The 17334-nt window shown below is 39.4% G+C and overlaps 1 protein-coding gene across 1 annotated transcript; it reads right to left on the bottom strand.

Annotated features, from left to right (window-relative positions):
* Positions 1-160: 160 nt before the first annotated feature.
* On the bottom strand, positions 161-11064 carry LOC112049348 (sodium/potassium-transporting ATPase subunit beta-2-like). Its single transcript, XM_052891291.1, has 9 exons — positions 10948-11064; positions 9179-9269; positions 7956-8006; positions 6803-6922; positions 5544-5722; positions 4393-4479; positions 3267-3305; positions 2747-2972; positions 161-2216 (listed from the first exon to the last, which is right to left on the bottom strand). Exons 2-9 carry the CDS (start codon positions 9240-9242, stop codon positions 2113-2115), a joined length of 870 nt encoding a protein of 289 aa, XP_052747251.1. The 5' UTR covers positions 9243-9269; positions 10948-11064; the 3' UTR covers positions 161-2112.
* Between the last annotated feature and the right edge of the window lie 6270 nt (positions 11065-17334).

The raw sequence follows: 17334 nt of genomic DNA, 5'->3' as shown, positions 1-17334 counted from the left end.
GCCGACCGCACTTACCTTTAGACTTTAAAGTAGGCGTATGGGCTGACAATTTTTTCTTAAATTACGAAAGTCTGGCTATCGCAGTCTCTTAGACCATTATGTACATAAAGGAAGTGCAGGAAAGGTTTAAAGAAATTATTCAAGAATAATTAAACGTTAGAATACTTTTTTATTGAAATCTCAAAAATGCAAGTTTTATTATGAAAAATTATATGAATTATGAAGAATTATAGCCTTCTTCACTTCAGACTCGAAACGGTTGACACATCTTATATAATTAGATAATAAATAACGTTCTTTGTTAATTTGTTACTAGCAGATGACATACGCTTTTTCCAGCGTAGTTCCCATTCCCGTTACGGGGATACATTTTTATAGACACATCACGAATACCGGTATAGGATGCATACCAGTGGTGAAAGTTTTCAAATCGGTTCAGTAGTTTCAGAGCCTAATAGATGTTGTATTGTTATTACTATGTATTTAGTCTGGCAACCCTTTTTAACTTTGTGTCAGAGGATTTAAATAAACCAAACAAACCAACCAATGCTTTAACTACCAATAAATCTGTGGTCATATACTTAACTATATTATTCATAGTTATTTTAAAGAATACGAAATAAGCTTGACTACGATATATTACATCAAGGGGCAGCACAGTGGCAGTATTTTTTTTTGGTTTTACGATCATTTAACACGATTATTTCAATGAAATAACTTTTCTTTCAGTTATCGTTAAAAAAAGTTAATAAAAAGTTATCGTTAAAGTGTCAGCTCTGACGCACGAATAGTTTTTACTTAGTTTACTCTTTCAGATAGACGTGAGTATTGAAACGTACTTAATGTATGTTGCCCCGCAGCATACACTATGTGCGTCTCAGTACCTACGCCTACATAAAGTCAAAGGTGCGCAAGCGAGGGCAGCAGGCCGAACAGAACAATTTTATTATGATATTAATATTAATTCGTTGAAACATAGTGTTATTACTTTTTACGTTTACTCTGAGGTTAAATGATAGTAAAACGACAATACGATGAAAACTATGTAGCGACTCAATAATTGAATCGTACCTACACTTAGTGTTGCCAGGTGTCCGGATAAAGCTGGACATAGTTAGGCCTTTCTAATCTGTGTCCGGTCGAAATTAACCGTGCCCGGCTAGTCCGGCTTTAGTTAGGCTCTAGGTACATTTAGCAAACGAGCAAACGACGTGTGTGTGGGAACAAAATTTACGTTATTAATCATGAATGCTTGATTTTACATTAAAAATATCTTCGTACAGTATACTCCTGTACACAAATCCTCAACAATGAAGGCTTTTCCAGCCGTTTTACCCAAATATCAGGCTAAATTGGCTGGACTGTCCGGCTTTAATTTCAGTGACCTGGCAACCCTACCCGCACTGAGAGACATAATTAGGCCCGCAGGCTGTGTAGAAATAGAAGGCCTTTTTTATAAACATCATTTACAAATTACAATCATTCTTTAGCAACGCTTATTATTACCTTATCATCTTATATACCCTAACATCTTATATACGCATATTCATAATTTAATTGGCTCTGTCAAAATGTATAATTATTACTTAATTATAAATAGATGGCTTCTGTTAAAAAAACGCATAGAATATTTCTTTTTTGGCATATTTTATACTTTATTAACAGATTATTCTTAGCTTATAATCATAAATACTTACCTAAAGTAAATAAATACTTAAATCCTGACCAAAAATATAAATAACCTTGATTGGTTGCGCCACGAGCGCTTTTTAGTATTAAGTGCCAAAGACCATAAAAGGTCTTTATTAAATGCTAGTTAAAAAAAGTTCCTAGAGTGCGCGCAAATAAATCTGCGCGCGACAGGCGGCTCTATTATGTTGCCAGCGTTAGTGATCTATTTTACCCATTTTACCCGCCAAGAGATAAACGACAAGATGGCGGTACTTTTGATTAGTTCCTTAGCTTATTAGTTCCGATTTAGGCTACGCGCAAATTTATCTTGGTCGGACTATAGTTCCTTTATTTTCCGCAACATCGCGACGTTCTTTATGTTTCTGATCAGGCTGTACTAAAATTATTATTTGCCCGCTGTAGGCCCTTATTTAGTCTTATTTATTCGACTAAAATCTCAAATCGGGCTCTGCCGACTCGACTAGACCGGTCGTACACGATGTCCCGCGTCCAGATACGACATTCCACGTTGATCACAACACCACCTGGGCAAAATAAAAAGAGTTAAAGATTTTGTATAGTAGACACAAAGAAGTGGATATTGGGATCCTCGCACACTCATCATCATCATAATTATCAGCCAATAAACATCTACTGTTGGACATAGGCCTCCTGTGTGTACTTTCAACACTACAGCCTCTTGAGTGAGTTCTTATGGGGTCGACCAACATTGCGCTTTCCCGAGCCAGTTCGCCAATTATTATCAATCAATCGCCAGCACCTTGACACCCCAACGAGCATTGGCGACCGGCGACTTTGAAACTATGCTCCCCGCCCATTGCTACGTCTTCCGCTAGGTTCGCGAATCGTATCTATGTCGTTGACTCTGGTTTTTCTACGAATCTCTTAATTTCTGATCAAGTTTTTTACTAATCCCGCGAAAACCATCGATTTTGTTGGGATAGAAAGTAGCCTATGTTAAATGTTATGTTCTATTTCTATACCAAATTTCATCCAAATTGGTTTAGTTGTTTAGTTGTAGTAAAAAAGGTAACAGACAGCCAGTGTTACTTACGATGAGGATTCTCAAAGTATACAGCCACAAGAGGCGCCGGGATCTGGTCGGGCAGGGCGCGCGCGGCGCGGGGGATGCGGTCCGCGGTGTGGAGACGATTGATGGGGAAACCAGGGGGTGAGTGCGCCGGGATGTACTGGATCGGCCCGATGTTCTCCATGTCGGAGCTGAACTCGCCATTGCAGGACACCCACACGTAGTCTCCGTGGAGAGCACTCGGGAGGCGCTGCAACAATATCAACATCAAGCTCCAAAACTTATCTTTTACAAAAATATTTGGCGGCCTCCGTGGCGCAGTGGTATGCGCGGTGGATTTACAAGTCAGAGGTCCCGGGTTCGATCCCCGGCTGGGCCGATTGTGATTTTCTTAATTGGTCTGGCTGCTGAGACGCTTCGGCCGTAGCCAATTTAACGATTTAGCATTCCAGTACGATGTCAAGATCAAAGATCCGCAAAAACATCATCAAGGCTTGGTGATTGTGGAGCATTCCGGGATAAGATGCCTGCAGTTTTTACTCACCATAATATTTTGATTCCTTTGTTCGTTTGCCAGGATTTGCTGAGGACACAAAAATATAGGTATTTAGTTTGATTCTAAATCAAAAAAGCTGGAAAATAGTTCTCCAATAAAAGCGAATGACGACATGACGAAGAATAGTGTGAATTTACGAACTTTTGCTAGTTAAATATGAATGTGTCGTAACCACAGAAATAGAAATCGTAACCTACAATTATATAGGTATAACTAACTTTAGAATTCATCTCAATTTCTGTCTCTATCTATAGATAGATATGAATTCGAAACTAAGACTGTCGCAATAAAATGATACAGAATACCGCTCTTCGTAACCTATTAATTAAATTACTTATTACTTTTGTGAATTAGATTATAATTGTTTTCTCTATGTATAGTATATACTTGATATCTTAGAGTTTGTTGTACCTATGAATTAATGGATATCTATAACTAAGAAGTGTACATAATATCTAAAATTGTGAAAGTTGTGAAAATCTTTTAATAGCTCAGCATTAACCTAATTTATCAATGTAATTAATTGTAAGCATGAATTTAATGTATTAGCGGTTGATTTTCCTTAATAAATAAATAAGTAAGTGCGCTCACGATAAGTTTGCGTGTGGCCAAAATCAAGAACTAATCATATGCCGCCATCTTGTCGTCTATCTCTATCTATCTCTAGGCGGGTAAAAGAGATCGCGGTAAAGCTAGCACGAAGAGTGTGTGGGCATACTTCCGGCTCCCCCACAAGTGGGTGCACAGGCCCATCAGATGCCCCAACGGGGAAAACGGGTGCTCGAAATACGGCTCTGCTTCGCGAATCGAGAGCCTTCAAGTATTGGTTAGATTGTTAGGCAATGAACTACTTACGGTCAAAATGTCGAGAGTTGACCTAGGTTGGTTGACAATAGCTGACGGGCTATATGAAGAGTAGGTTATGTGTGATATGTGGAGGTCGAAAATGGTGTGTCTCAATGTGTTACTATATATTTTATGGATTTATACAGGATAAAATACGTTTTTTTTTTGGTGTTCCCTAAAAATCAAACCTAATTAGATCGATTTGTCGCCCCTGAAACCACTGCAAAACTCCTGAAATTTCATGATTCGAGAAATTCAAAAGTCATACCATCGCCCGCTTGATGTTGTCAGGCATGTCGTCCGGCAGAGACATGCGCATGCTCATGTTGTACGGCTCAGGGACCCAGTAGTGGATCTGAGAAAATAATATAACAAATATGTAAGTTTGTCAATTCCTTGGACCATGGTCATTGTTGTCAACGTCAAACACATTATTGATTGGGGATCAAGTTACTATCAAAAATGGTATGGTTATGGTAGGTAGGTATGCAATTTTTTTTGTTTTTGTTTTTTACTATGAGTCTCTCATCGTTGATTGACTGTTTGACTAACAAAGGGTATAATATCAGTAGGTACCATCATTGGCGTATCTAGGATCATTTCCTGAGGTGGGCCTGGGGTGGGCCTACATATTTGTGGACGCAGACCTCAGAAACGGCTTGACTTATTTATTATTTTTTTTTGTATGTACTTGTACACATGTTTTCTGTGTCTATAGTAGGTATCAGAAAAGGTCCTAATCTATTTTTCAAAATCTTTATTGCTTATATGTTTTACTTTATTATAAGTTGTAAGTGTTATTACTTGATATTGTAAATTATATTTTGTGTAAAATTATTAGTATTTCGGCGTCCATTATAGAATTTCAAATTGGTAGCTCAGTATCCTAGGGCGGGCACTGGACTATTCTACTGTGGGCCCGGCCCACCCGGCCCACTATATACACCTATGTATACCATGATTGATGTTTATTGAATCGAAAAAACTTCGTCTTACTTTGCGACAACATTAGCCCTAGAGAAATACAACTAACTAGTGGACCCGGTCAAGCTTCGCTTTGACTTATATGCACTTCTTCTTTATCCCTACTCTACACTACTCTACCCCTACCACACCCTACCCCTTGACTCTTAAACGTTTGTATGGGAAATAGAAAAGGGTTGTTTTTATGGTTTTCCCGGCAATTATTCTAATTTTTCTCACCTCTTAAACCTTCCCTATACCTCCACGAACATTTGAAGACCAAGATAAGATAAATCCGTTCAGCCGTTCTCAAGTTTTAGCGAGACTAACGAACAGCAATTCATTTTTATATATATAGATAGAAGATAGATTGCTCTTGACTGTTCCTACCATTACTTTTCTCGTCCTCCATAACATTATCAAGTTGCCCTTCGACATCAGGTAGTCAATACATACATGGTTCAACCTTAGGAACACGCACGGTTTGCCCAGGTTGTACCCGTAGAACTTGTCAGCGGTGCAGGGGTGCCATGCCCTGAGAGACCCCTCACAGTTGGGCGAGGTTAGCCGCTGGTCGTGGCGCTGGGTCGAGCACGGCGCACGCGGCGGATCCTCTGGGACTGTGGTCTCGTATGCTGGATACACAAAATAAAGATCATAGAGAATGAGTCTTTACTAGCCACGTGGTGAAGCCGGTGAAACCCATTTAAAACCATAAACTTCACGTGTCTCTTCGACATCCGTATATATAAACTTTTTTCATAATTAACCGACTTCAAAAAGGAGGAGGTTCTCAATTCGGTCGGTACTTTTTTTTTATGTATGTACACCGATTACTCAAAGACCCCTGGACCGATTTCAAAAATTCTTTTTTTGTTTAAAACGGTATAGTCCCCATTTGGTCCCATTGCCATCATGTCAAGATCTGATGATGGAATCCTGGAGAAATTGAGGGAAACTTTCGAAAATTATATGGGTGTCTAGTGTGTTCGTAAACTTTTCCATTTAATACCTTTAAGCACTACAATTTCATGTCAAAATTCATCAGTATGAAGGCGGTGCTTAGCCGGTGTTGTCTTAATTTAAGCCATTTCTGACATGACCACATGAAACAACAGTGTCTGCAAAATCTAAATGTATAACATGACTTGAATTAATACATCACCGGCTTAGCACCGCCTTCATACTGATCAGCAGGTAGAACATAATATGATGTTATTTTTCGCTTTTTAGTTTAGTGGGTACTAAACTAAAAAGCGAAAAATAACAATCACGTTAATTAGTATAATAATCAATAAGTACCAAAAAAAATACTCCATCTTATTGTAAACAGTTTTAAAAAAAACTTGAGAGACACGTGACCCGGATGGAACGAAGTTCGCTATAGCTATCATTGCTATCGCTACAGATATATTTATTGCTATCGCTATCCCATCCCATCCCAATCCATTTCATTCTATTCTATTCTATTCCATTATCTTTTCATACAAACTTTCTACTCTTATTTCACACCTTCTCTTTTTATTTTAGGGATTAAAAGTAGCCCAAGTAGTTTTTTGGGGTTAGGGGGTCTTTTGGGGACGGGCAAACCTCGATGGCAAATGGCTATTTAAAGAAATCCAGATAGAAGCCTTCACTACAACGGACGGAAGGTACGCGATGATGGTGCATTTATGTAAGAGGAGGCTCTCATCAGAAGGAATAGGTCAGCAGACCTCGGAGGAAGTTGTTGATCTTGTCGAACCAGGGCTGCCAGCTGCCAGGGTCGGCTGCTCGGAACTGGATCAGCGGCTGCTCGTAGTTGTAAACGTCCGCCCTCGGCCATACTTCCAGCTCTGGCAAATTAAATCAAATTACATAAATTCATTTATATCACTAGCTGACGCCGCGCGGTTTCACCCACATGGTTCCCGGTCCTGTAGGAATACGGAGATAATATATAGCTTTCCTCGATAAATAGGCTATCTAACACTGAAAGAATTTTTCAAATCGGACCGGTTTTATACCGGCTTTATAACATCTTCAATTCCATGTAGATAGACACATACAGGTGACTTTTCATAATTTTTTTACAGAATATTTACTTATTTTTTATAATATGACCAATTATTCCCATTCCCCTCAACTATTCGGAAAATACTGCGAAAATATAGCTCGGCAAATTCGTTCGTAACACTCTCGATGGTCCGCGCGTGCCGGGAGGGGGGTAGCGATGCCCCGCGCGCACAACTTTATACCCGTGCAGCCCTTCCCCCCGTAGCGCGCATATCATGGGAGTGTCATCAACGAATTTGTCGAGCTATAGAAGTGGGCACTACCTACATTAGTCCAGCTGACGAGTGACTGGGATCGAACCACCACTTCTCAGTGTTGACTCCGTCCCCTTTAACGTTGACCTACTAAGGCTTTTGTGACTTTTCCTAAGTAATAGATACTTAAATTATAAAGAGCAATCTCTGGATCAACTGAATCGATTTTAAAAATCCCTTTACCAATAGACATTCATTTCTTCTTCTTCTTCTTTCCTTTTCCACACTTGGCCACTAAGGGTTGGCTGTTGTACGTGGGTCCATTTAGTGCTGGTGGACTCACTCCAGCCAACCGAGCTCGCTCCAGAAGCTTGGCAGGCCGCCCAGGACAGACAGCCACGTTATTTATAGCTATATATTTAATTCCCGTATTCCCACAGGAACGAGAAACTGTTGGATGTCTGCTATTTTAAAACATTTTGGTTACTATACGCGATTTTTCAAAAAAAATGGGGTCAGACCCTATACCCTTTGTCCTTTGTGAACATGTTAATGACGATGATGAGGGTATTCGGTGAAAAAGTTAGAAAGTGTATGAAAAATAATATTTTGATCTTACCCACATAACGGTACGGCAGCAACAGGCCAAGTATCAGGCCGATGATTCCTCCTGTTGAGAATAAAATCATTTGAAACAATGATATTAAATACTGATTTGAAACTAGCGACCCGCCCCAGCTTCGCATGGGTGCTATGTAGGTATATAATATGATTAAGTGTTAAACAAAAATGAACCTTGGCTAAAATTGTGGGACCAAGCTTGGTTTAAGAACGTCTAAGAAACCGGAACGCTAAATCTCTTGGCGTACGTCTTTGTCAGTATGGTGATAACTAGCCACGGTCGAAGCCTCCTACCAGCCAAAAAAAGATGTTCATTACTGCCTCATAGTTTGTAAACCCTTAAAATATAATCTCCATGATAGCCACGGCCAAAATCTACCACCTGCTAAATCTGGATTTGGCCCAGCCGGGGATCGAACCCTAAGCCACCGCCTTGTAAATCCACTGCGCCAAGAGGTCTTCGGCGTAGGTTGTGTTTGTAAATACATTGACATGATTGGTAGGATGAGAGTAGGATTCCAATGAAGCCCTACAAGTTCAGGCTAGCAGTCAATAATAGGCTTAAAGGACTAAAACGTACTCGTTGTGCTAACTGGAAATAGGTTACATACACTATAACGTAAATACTTTTGTTTGTTTGTATAAATTCAAAATTCATTGATTTCAATTTGGCTTAGTTTACAAGCACTTTTGAAATGTCAAGATTATGTCATAATATAATTTAATCTAATGGTGATAATAATAGTCGAAAACTTAAAATTAAAGTTACGAGGGTTCCAAATGCGCCTTGGTCCGAGAAGAGTCCACAACAAACTCAGCCAAGGTTTTTTTTTTTTTTATTGCCACCATTTTATATATTATTTTTGTTCCCTGCAGCTTTATAAACATATTTCTTTTAAATATTTGTGTGGCGGTAGTCATTTTACCACCCTAACGGCAAGGACGTGCCGCCTATGGTTTTAGCGTTCCGGTACGATGTTGCAAAGATACCGTCGTACAGGATAAACTTGTGCCTCTCCCAAGAAAACCCCCATCTTAGACTGCATCATCACTTAACACGTCTTATCGCAAGCTAACTTGTCAAAGAATAAAAAATAAATCGTAGCAAACCTTACCAAATTGTATCTACCGGACCAAAGACAAAAAGAAAGACAATCCTTTATAGAATGGGGGAATAGGTTTTATCCAAAAAAGTAATATAATATCGAGTCAAATACTCACCAACCACTAGAACCGATACAGTCACAATCAGAATGATCTTTATAGTCCGTTTTTCCAACCCCATTTTGTAATAACAACCGCCGCTGCTTGCCTTGAAAACACAAAAATATGTTAAAGATATTATGTTATAAACCCATATTCTGTTCACTGCTGAGCTCGAGTCTCCTCTCAGAATGAGAGGGGTTAGGTCAATAGTCCACCACGCTGGCCCAATGCGGATTGGCAGACTTCACACACGCAGAGATTTAAGAAAAATTCTCTGGTATGCAGGTTTTCTTCACCGTTTTGAGACACGTGATATTTAATTTATTAAAATGCACACAACTGAAAAGTCCCCGGACCGGTCTCGAACCCACACCCTCCGGAATCGGAGGCAGAGGTCATATCCACTGGGTTATTACGGAATTGTGTACCTCTACCTTTTTAATAGGAGATCGATGACCTCTACCGATTTGCCCAATGCAAAAGTTAGTTTGTACGTTTGTTACGCTTTCATGCCGCGATCTTCATGACCACAACGTTGAGTAGGTATTTCTTACCAAGAAAACCGAGGTCTTTGTCAGAGTTATATCTACAAAATTGTTACGAGTAGGTAGAGACAAGATGCGTAAGAAACCAGAGAATATCTAGTGTCTAATATAGCCACGAGTGACACGAATCTCGGCAACTCGGAAGTTAAGAGATTTTAATATATTAGGGGAGCCAAAAGTGGTATTGGGCGGACGTAATAGACTCCGCGTTGATGGATACCCATGGTGGACGTTGGCACAAGTCACTTAGCATCGCGAGATTGGGAATGTATTATAACATCTAGATTTTTAGGGTTCCTTGCCCAAAGGCTCAAACGGGACCCTATTACTAAAACTCCGCTGTCCGTCATCAGGCTGTATATTATTATGATAGTTTGATAGTTGAGTAGTATTTTTATTTCTTTAGAAAAGAATAAAAGATAAAAAAAGAATAAATAAATAATGCAAAAAAATAAAACATGTCTTTACATTGAGCTGGAATCGACCTCTGGTTTAATAAGTTTTGCCCCTTAGTTTTACCAGTTGAGTCGATTGATAACGTCGAAATGTGTTAACTTGAAGCACGGTTTGGGTGTTAGGTTTATTCTCGTTACGGAATTTCTTGATTCGGTCGCCGCGCTCAAAGCCCGCGATAAAACCTGTGCAATAGCTTAATAAAATAAATATATAGGGGCCTCTGACTTGACCGACTGTTATTAAAATTATCATCATTTATTTTTTTATTTTAGTGCCGTAAACATGCTATCATCAACAACAAGATCTCGTGAAGAGAAATAGACAAAACTCAAGCCACAGAGCCTTCCTTAGAAGATAGGGTATATGTTTAGGGTAATGACCTCTTGATTATATCATTATAATCAAGAGGTCCTAATATATATAAATTATTATATTACCCTAAATATATTATAGTCATCACCCTTGATCTTAATGACCGGGACTCAACTGATTGGCATTAACTTCTTCCCCACTGCGGGCTGAAAATTTTTAATTTTTATTCTTAAGACAAAGAAAAGCTCAATATTTTCTAACTCAACCCCTTTTTAGGCTAACACGGAAGAAACGAGATCACTGATACTATGGGTACTTCACATCTAGAATCGGAAAAATTCACAGTTCCCGCGGGATTTGTGAAAAACTGAAGTAGCGGGCGTCTCTAGTTTATAAATAATAATTTATAATTTATGTAGTTTGATCGTTCTCACTGCATCTACCTCTCTTTAAAAGAGCTGTTACTCCTACCTTCAAAAAGTTGGTAACTTTACAACAGAGACAATTCACTCACAAACTGGCAACACTTGGAACTAGTGAACTGATGTAACTGGAAGGCTTTGTGTTTGGAACTGGTGTCCGTGCCCCGGGCGACGAGTGAATGGAACGAATCCCGAGAGCGGACGTATAGCGGAAACAGGTCACTAGGGATGTACGCTGTACATTGACAGATTTGCTTCTTTTGAAACCTTAAATTAAATAAAGAAACTATATATTTAGGTATGAATAACTTTGGGATTGAAAATAAAAATTGTCCCAATTCTCCCAATTAAATTAGAAATTATCAAAAACCTTTTTTAGTCAAAGAAAACTACTTTTAATTTTTCTGTTTGCTGTCTGTAATTTTCACTCATTGAATTCCTTTTATATAGCTGCGTTTATTGTAGCTGATTGGTCCAGTGGATAGTTTATGTGTATAAAGGTCCTTGGCTCGTGTCCTGGATAGAAGTATGAAGTACGGCTTTTTCTTTTCTTTATGAAAACCCATGACCTCTGCCTTCCATTCGAGTGAAGAATCGAATCTGGTCTAGGGCATGCACCTCCAACTTTACAGTTATGTGCATTATAAGAAATTAAATTTCACGTGTCACAAACGGTGAAGGAAAAACGTGAGGAAACCGTGAGGAAACCTGTGATTTCCTCACGATGTTTTTCCTTCACCGTATTTAATTTCTTATAATGCACACAACTGTAAAGTTTTTTGAGATTTTCTCAACTCTCTTCGTATGCGAAGTCTGCCAATCCGCATTAGGCCAGCGTAGTGATATTAGCCTAACACCTCTCATCCTCAGAGGAGACTTGTACTCAACAGTTAGTCATATGTGGGTTGTTGAATGAAGAAATTCTCAATAAAACCTAAAACGTCTCAGCTCGGAGTTCGAATATTGGTGGTGTTACACCCTCGCTGCTTAAGAACTACTTTGGAAAGACCGGGGCTTACGGATAAGCCGTAGGTTTGACATTATTGTTGACCTGTGATAGTGATTGTTAAAAGTCAAACATTATCACGACTAGGGCGGCCTATTGCCTATAAAACGACGCTTACTTTGTGGCTGGATATTGAGGGATGTATTTTCCTAATATGTTTATTTTGCTATCTTCAACCAGCGATGTACGTCAAAGTGGTTGCATTTAAATCCGGAACAAGCCACGTCTCTACGACAGACAGTGGTATAGCCGGCGCCCGACGCTCTGGCGCCGAGCATCCTCCACCGCCCGCCCCACACCCTGGGGACCAAGGGTTGTATTGCGAAATTGAAATTGCGTCATTAGACTCGCCCCAGATTATAGGTTCAGAGGGAAGACTAAAGTTCAAAGTGTTATAGGTTCAAAGTTCAAACCTAACCAAAGCAGTATTGTAGTGATTTTTGCAAGTCAAAAGGAAATAACTACATAAAAACACAATGAATTCTTAAAAATCCTTTAATTGTCATTGTCCATATTAAGTGGAAAATTCTTAGCTTGATTTTCGATTTTTATTTTCACTCTATCCAAATAATTATGTAAATGATTTGAAACATTCGATAAATAAATAGTTATAATATTTAATTAAAACTGTCTCATTGGTTAGCCTACGTAGCTTTGGATCCCCAGCTCTAAATACTTATAATTTTCTTAGGGGAGTCTAAACCGTTTGGTAACGTAACGCGTTACGGCTAAAGTTGGCACGTTTAACGCTTCTTTGGACTGATTTCACAACCACAGATTATTTTAAAAATTTCTATATTGTTGTTGTCAAAATTTTCTTTACACTTTTTCGACAATATAGGATTCAATAATTAATTAGATTCAATTAATTAAAGTATTAAGTCAAAGTTATCACTTTTGTCTAGTGTCCCGAGAAGCACACGTTTTTCTTCTAAGAAATTTTCAGTATAAAGAGGAAGTTGGTGGTGGAACCTCAAATTATCAGTGACATCTGCTAGTGATAGGTAAAGAGTAACATTAGCATCCTAAGCCCACCAACCAATATAAGAGCAGCGTTATGGTCTTAGCCCCATATCCCCTCCTCTATAAGGAGGGAACCCTGGGCCTATAGCCATGTGGCACGGACGATTCACTATCTGAATCTGTCATACCCATACATTTTTTTAATTTTTGGAAGCGTTAGCGTTTGTAGAAAGTGAATCGACGTGCCACATGGCTAAGGCTCGTGGTCCTGTAGTTGGCGATTAAAATGGGCTGAAAGCAGCTGTTTAAACATTTTAGCAAACTTCCATTAAAAATGCATCAACGAAGTAAACACCGCTAAACACTTTCCCCACCGATCGAAGGGAGCTGTAAGTCAGTCATGGGGTGTATGGTGTAAGGGGTGGTTTGGGGTGTATATGGGGTAGCAGGTCGCTCGAGGCGACGGCGCGGCGCCGCGGGTTGGCTTACGTCGTCAGATTGCTGGAGTCAGGGACCTCTTAACTGGGATGTTTTGTTACATCCCACCTATAAAAATAATTATTACTTAGAAAGAATTTGCCTGCTGTTATTACTATTACTAGAATAGCTGACACCCGCGACTTCGTCCGCGTGGAAGTTAATGTAAACTTTCAACCCCACTTTAGGGGTTGAATTTTAAAATTTTTTAACTCACATTATATTTCGTATTTATTACGTATTACGATTTATACACAAAATTTAAAAACTATATCTCTAGAAATGAAGTACTTTCCATACAAACTTTTAACCCCCTTCTACTTTTTTTTATTTTAGGGTCAAAAAGTACCTTGTGTTTTGCTCCAAGATCATACCATTAGACCATTAGACCAAAATTCATCTTGATTGGTTCAGCCATTTAGCCGAGAAAAGGTAACAAAGACAGACTTACTTTTACATTTATAATATTAAGTATAGACATAGGTATATTCTCTGCTTAATTCTCTGCTTATTCTCCATTTCTTTTTCTCACTATATCCATTTCTTTTTCTCATTTATATTAATGACCTTCCATATGTTGACAAGGATAATCATGAGATAGTTTTGTTTGCAGATGACACGTCACTTATGTTTAAAATTATAGAGGAGTAATAAGGCCTTATTTAGGAGGGCGGTCTTTTTCCCGATTGTGTAAGTGCCGTAGGCTCCTTAATGGGACCTAAGCGGTGTCAGGGGGGGTTCGGGCCAGCGCTGATGTATCGCCTGATGGGGCCCGAAGGCGAGGTACGAGAGGTCATTAGTTCGGTCCCAGTCCACGCCTAGCACAGGTATAGTGTATTTTGAAGGACGGCTTAAATTAACACTACATCGGTTTAGTACCGCCTTCAAAGTGATCATCAGTTAGAACATAATATCATCTTAAAGAACTTTGTTTGATGTTATTTTTCGTTTTTTTAGTTTAGTCAGTATGTTTTATGTTTTTTTTCAAACAAATTTATGAGTAGGCCACACGACGATAGAGTACAAGGTACTGTAAACCGTTAAGGAGTTTCATTAACTGTCCCTTGTCTCATAATGACAGTCAAAACCTATCCAGCAGCCCCATCAGAAATTAGCTACTGTGAACCACAGAGGAGTTACATTACCTGTCTTTCGTCTTCACTGACACCCCCAATGACACTATAGGAAATATAGGACTTTCCACCTGTATGGGTTGTGAAACCCATATAGGTGGAAAGTCCTTATCAATACAAATAAATCAAACCGAATGATAGGGTAGTTACTGTTGTGGGCTACTCTCGCCCATATCATATTATATTATTTCTATTTTATATATTATAGCTTAATCACATAGGCACATAATTAAAACTTACGTACAAGATACATATTAGCGACACATCCAACCATCGCTATACTGTAAACAGATGAGGAACTCCATTAACTGTCCTTCGACTTCATCATCAGACCTCATAACCCATGTAGGAGGGAAGATCTCATCAATAGGAATCGATCAAGCCCAATCACAAGGTAGCTACTGTAAATCGTTCAGGAGTTCCAGTACCTGTCATTTGTCTTCACTGTCAGACTCCTAATGTCAGTCATAACCCATCTAGGTAAAAAGTTCTCTTAAATACGAATTCATCAAGCCCAATCACAAGGTAGCTATTGTTAACCGTAAAGGAGTTCCAATACCTGTCCTTCGTCTTCATCATCAGACCCCTAATGACAGTCACAACCCATCTAGGTGGAGAGTTCTTATCGACACAAATTAATGAAGTCCAAACACAAGGTAACTGTTGTAAGCCGTTAAAAAGTTCCCACGTGTGTATCAATGGAAAAAATATAAAACGTTACATTTGCCCTTACAATTTCTGAAAGTTTTTCTCAATTTCTCTAGGATCCCATCATCAAATCCTGTTATGGTGACAATGGGACCACTACAGGAGTGTACCCTTTCAAACAAAAAAAGAATTATTTCAATCGGTCCAGGCGTGTTCGAGGTTAACATACATACAAAAAAACATACAGTCGAATTGAGAACTTATTCTTTTTTTTGAAGTCGGTTAATTATGAATAGGAAAGCTTTTATTATATTTTTGTTTGTTTATTTGCATTGAAACGGCTCTGAAACTACGACTCGACTCGACAGCTGATAATCGATAACGACACACATCTGTGATATAGAATTTGGCTCCCATTTTCACATTTAACCCAGGTCCAGGTCCGGCTGGAGGTTTCGGCCGTGGCTAGTTACCACCCTACTGGCAAAGACGTACCGCTAAGCGATTTAGCGTTCCAGTACGATGTCGTGTAAAAACCGAAAGGGGTGTAAATTTTCATCCTCCTCCTAACAAGTGTAAGATTTTGCTATTAACTTCTATTGCTTATTCTGATAACCAAGCTGAGTTTGCTAGTCTGTCAATAGTAAATTCCTTCATACAAAAATAAATTTAAAAAATTTAAAAAATAAGCTCAACTTGTTGAAACTCATTGTTTTCGGATTTTTCTCTTTATATGAACACAATTACCGGTCAAAACCGGTAGTGATTCGGTGCTGCCGGTTTTGACCCTGTTGATCACAGAGACATTGTTAAATATATGCCGTCTGGTAGACAAGATGAAATCTATCTCTTTTCGTGAAACCATCTCTCATTCAGACTCATCCAGGTCCATTTCCTGTGTGGCGGCTTCTTGAAAAACGAGTTCATCATGAAGAGTCCCTCCTTTTCAATGAAGTCAGCCAACATTTGGCCCCTGTGGTTCCTTTGCCCATAACCAAATTGCCCCACTCTCAACTCTGAACCGCTTCTACCTAGCTTTGCATTGAAGCATTGATGATGTTACTACATGGCTTTTGAGATATCCTCATACAATATCGGTCGGAAATGGTCGGAATGTGTCGAGGTCGACGCGTAAACCTGTATGATCTTCAGCTGTCCACCTAGTGGGGGATCGACCAACACTGCGCTTTCCGGTGCGGGGTCGCCATTCCAGCACCTTGGGACCCCAACGCCCATCGGCTCTTCGAACTATGTGGCCTGCCCATTGCCACTTCACCGCAATTGCTCGCTCCACCGTGCGCTGAGTGACATTGAGCCTTTTTATGAGGGCCACAGTTAGCGACCAGGTTTTGGATCCGTAAGTCATCACTGGCAACACGCACTGCTCGAAGACTTTTGTCTTTAGGTACTGAGGAATTATGGACGAAAAGATATTGCGGAGTTTCCCGAACGCAGCCCAATCGAGTTGAATTCGGCAGTTTACCTCCTTCTAAAAATTAGACCTACCGAACTGGATTGTGTGTCCTAGGTATATAATATACTCGTCAACAATTTCGAGCGCAGAGTCCTCAACAATAACTGGGTGGACGGTACATGAGCATTGCACATGATCGTTGTCTTACTCATGTTCATTTTAAGGCCCACCTGTTGAGAACCCCTGCTGAGGTCATTGAGCATGGTACCAAGGTCATCCAGAGTCTCTGCCATGACCACCACATCGTCGGCAAATCGCAGTTGAGTGAAGTACTCGCCACTGATGTTGATGCCAAATCCGTTCCAATTCAGAAGCTTAAAGATGTCTTCCAACGATAGACCAGAGGCTATCTTGGCATGACCAAATAGATGTTATTAGTGGCAGATTAAGGAAACTGATCTGGATTTTTACACACACACATAGCCTCTAACGTCCTGCTTAATAGAATTTATATTGCTTTGGCTCAATCTGTGATAAGCTATTGCCTTCCAATTTGGGGTGGGGCAGTCAAGACTAAGTTTATTGAAATAGAAAGAGCACAAAGATTGCTACTAAAGGTCATGTACTTTAAGCCATATAGGTTCCCTACGAGCGCACTTTACTCTTCAAGTGGAATTCTGACTGTAAGACAGCTATATATTTTACAGACAATTCTAAAAGTACATAAATCCCTAAAATATGTGCCTGTTAATAAAAACAAAAGGAGGAATGTTAATGTTATTAATGTATCAGCTG

This window comes from Bicyclus anynana, chromosome 3 (assembly GCF_947172395.1).
Source record: "Bicyclus anynana chromosome 3, ilBicAnyn1.1, whole genome shotgun sequence".
Lineage (NCBI taxonomy): Eukaryota > Metazoa > Arthropoda > Insecta > Lepidoptera > Nymphalidae > Bicyclus > Bicyclus anynana.
The sequence above is the reverse complement of the archived record's forward strand: the minus strand, read 5'-3'. Positions and strand labels throughout refer to the sequence as shown.

What these genes read in the sequence shown, in the direction of transcription:
- LOC112049348 (XM_052891291.1), bottom strand. Translation starts at nt 9,242, where the DNA reads ATGGGGTTGGAAAAACGGACTATAAAGATCATTCTGATTGTGACTGTA. An exon ending in TGTATCGGTTCTAGTGGTTG is followed by an intron (nt 8,007 to 9,178) that starts GTGAGTATTTGA and finishes TATTCTCAACAG; the next exon opens with GAGGAATCATCGGCCTGATA. An exon ending in ACAACATCAAGCGGGCGATG is followed by an intron (nt 3,306 to 4,392) that starts GTATGACTTTTG and finishes TTGTGTCCTCAG; the next exon opens with CAAATCCTGGCAAACGAACA.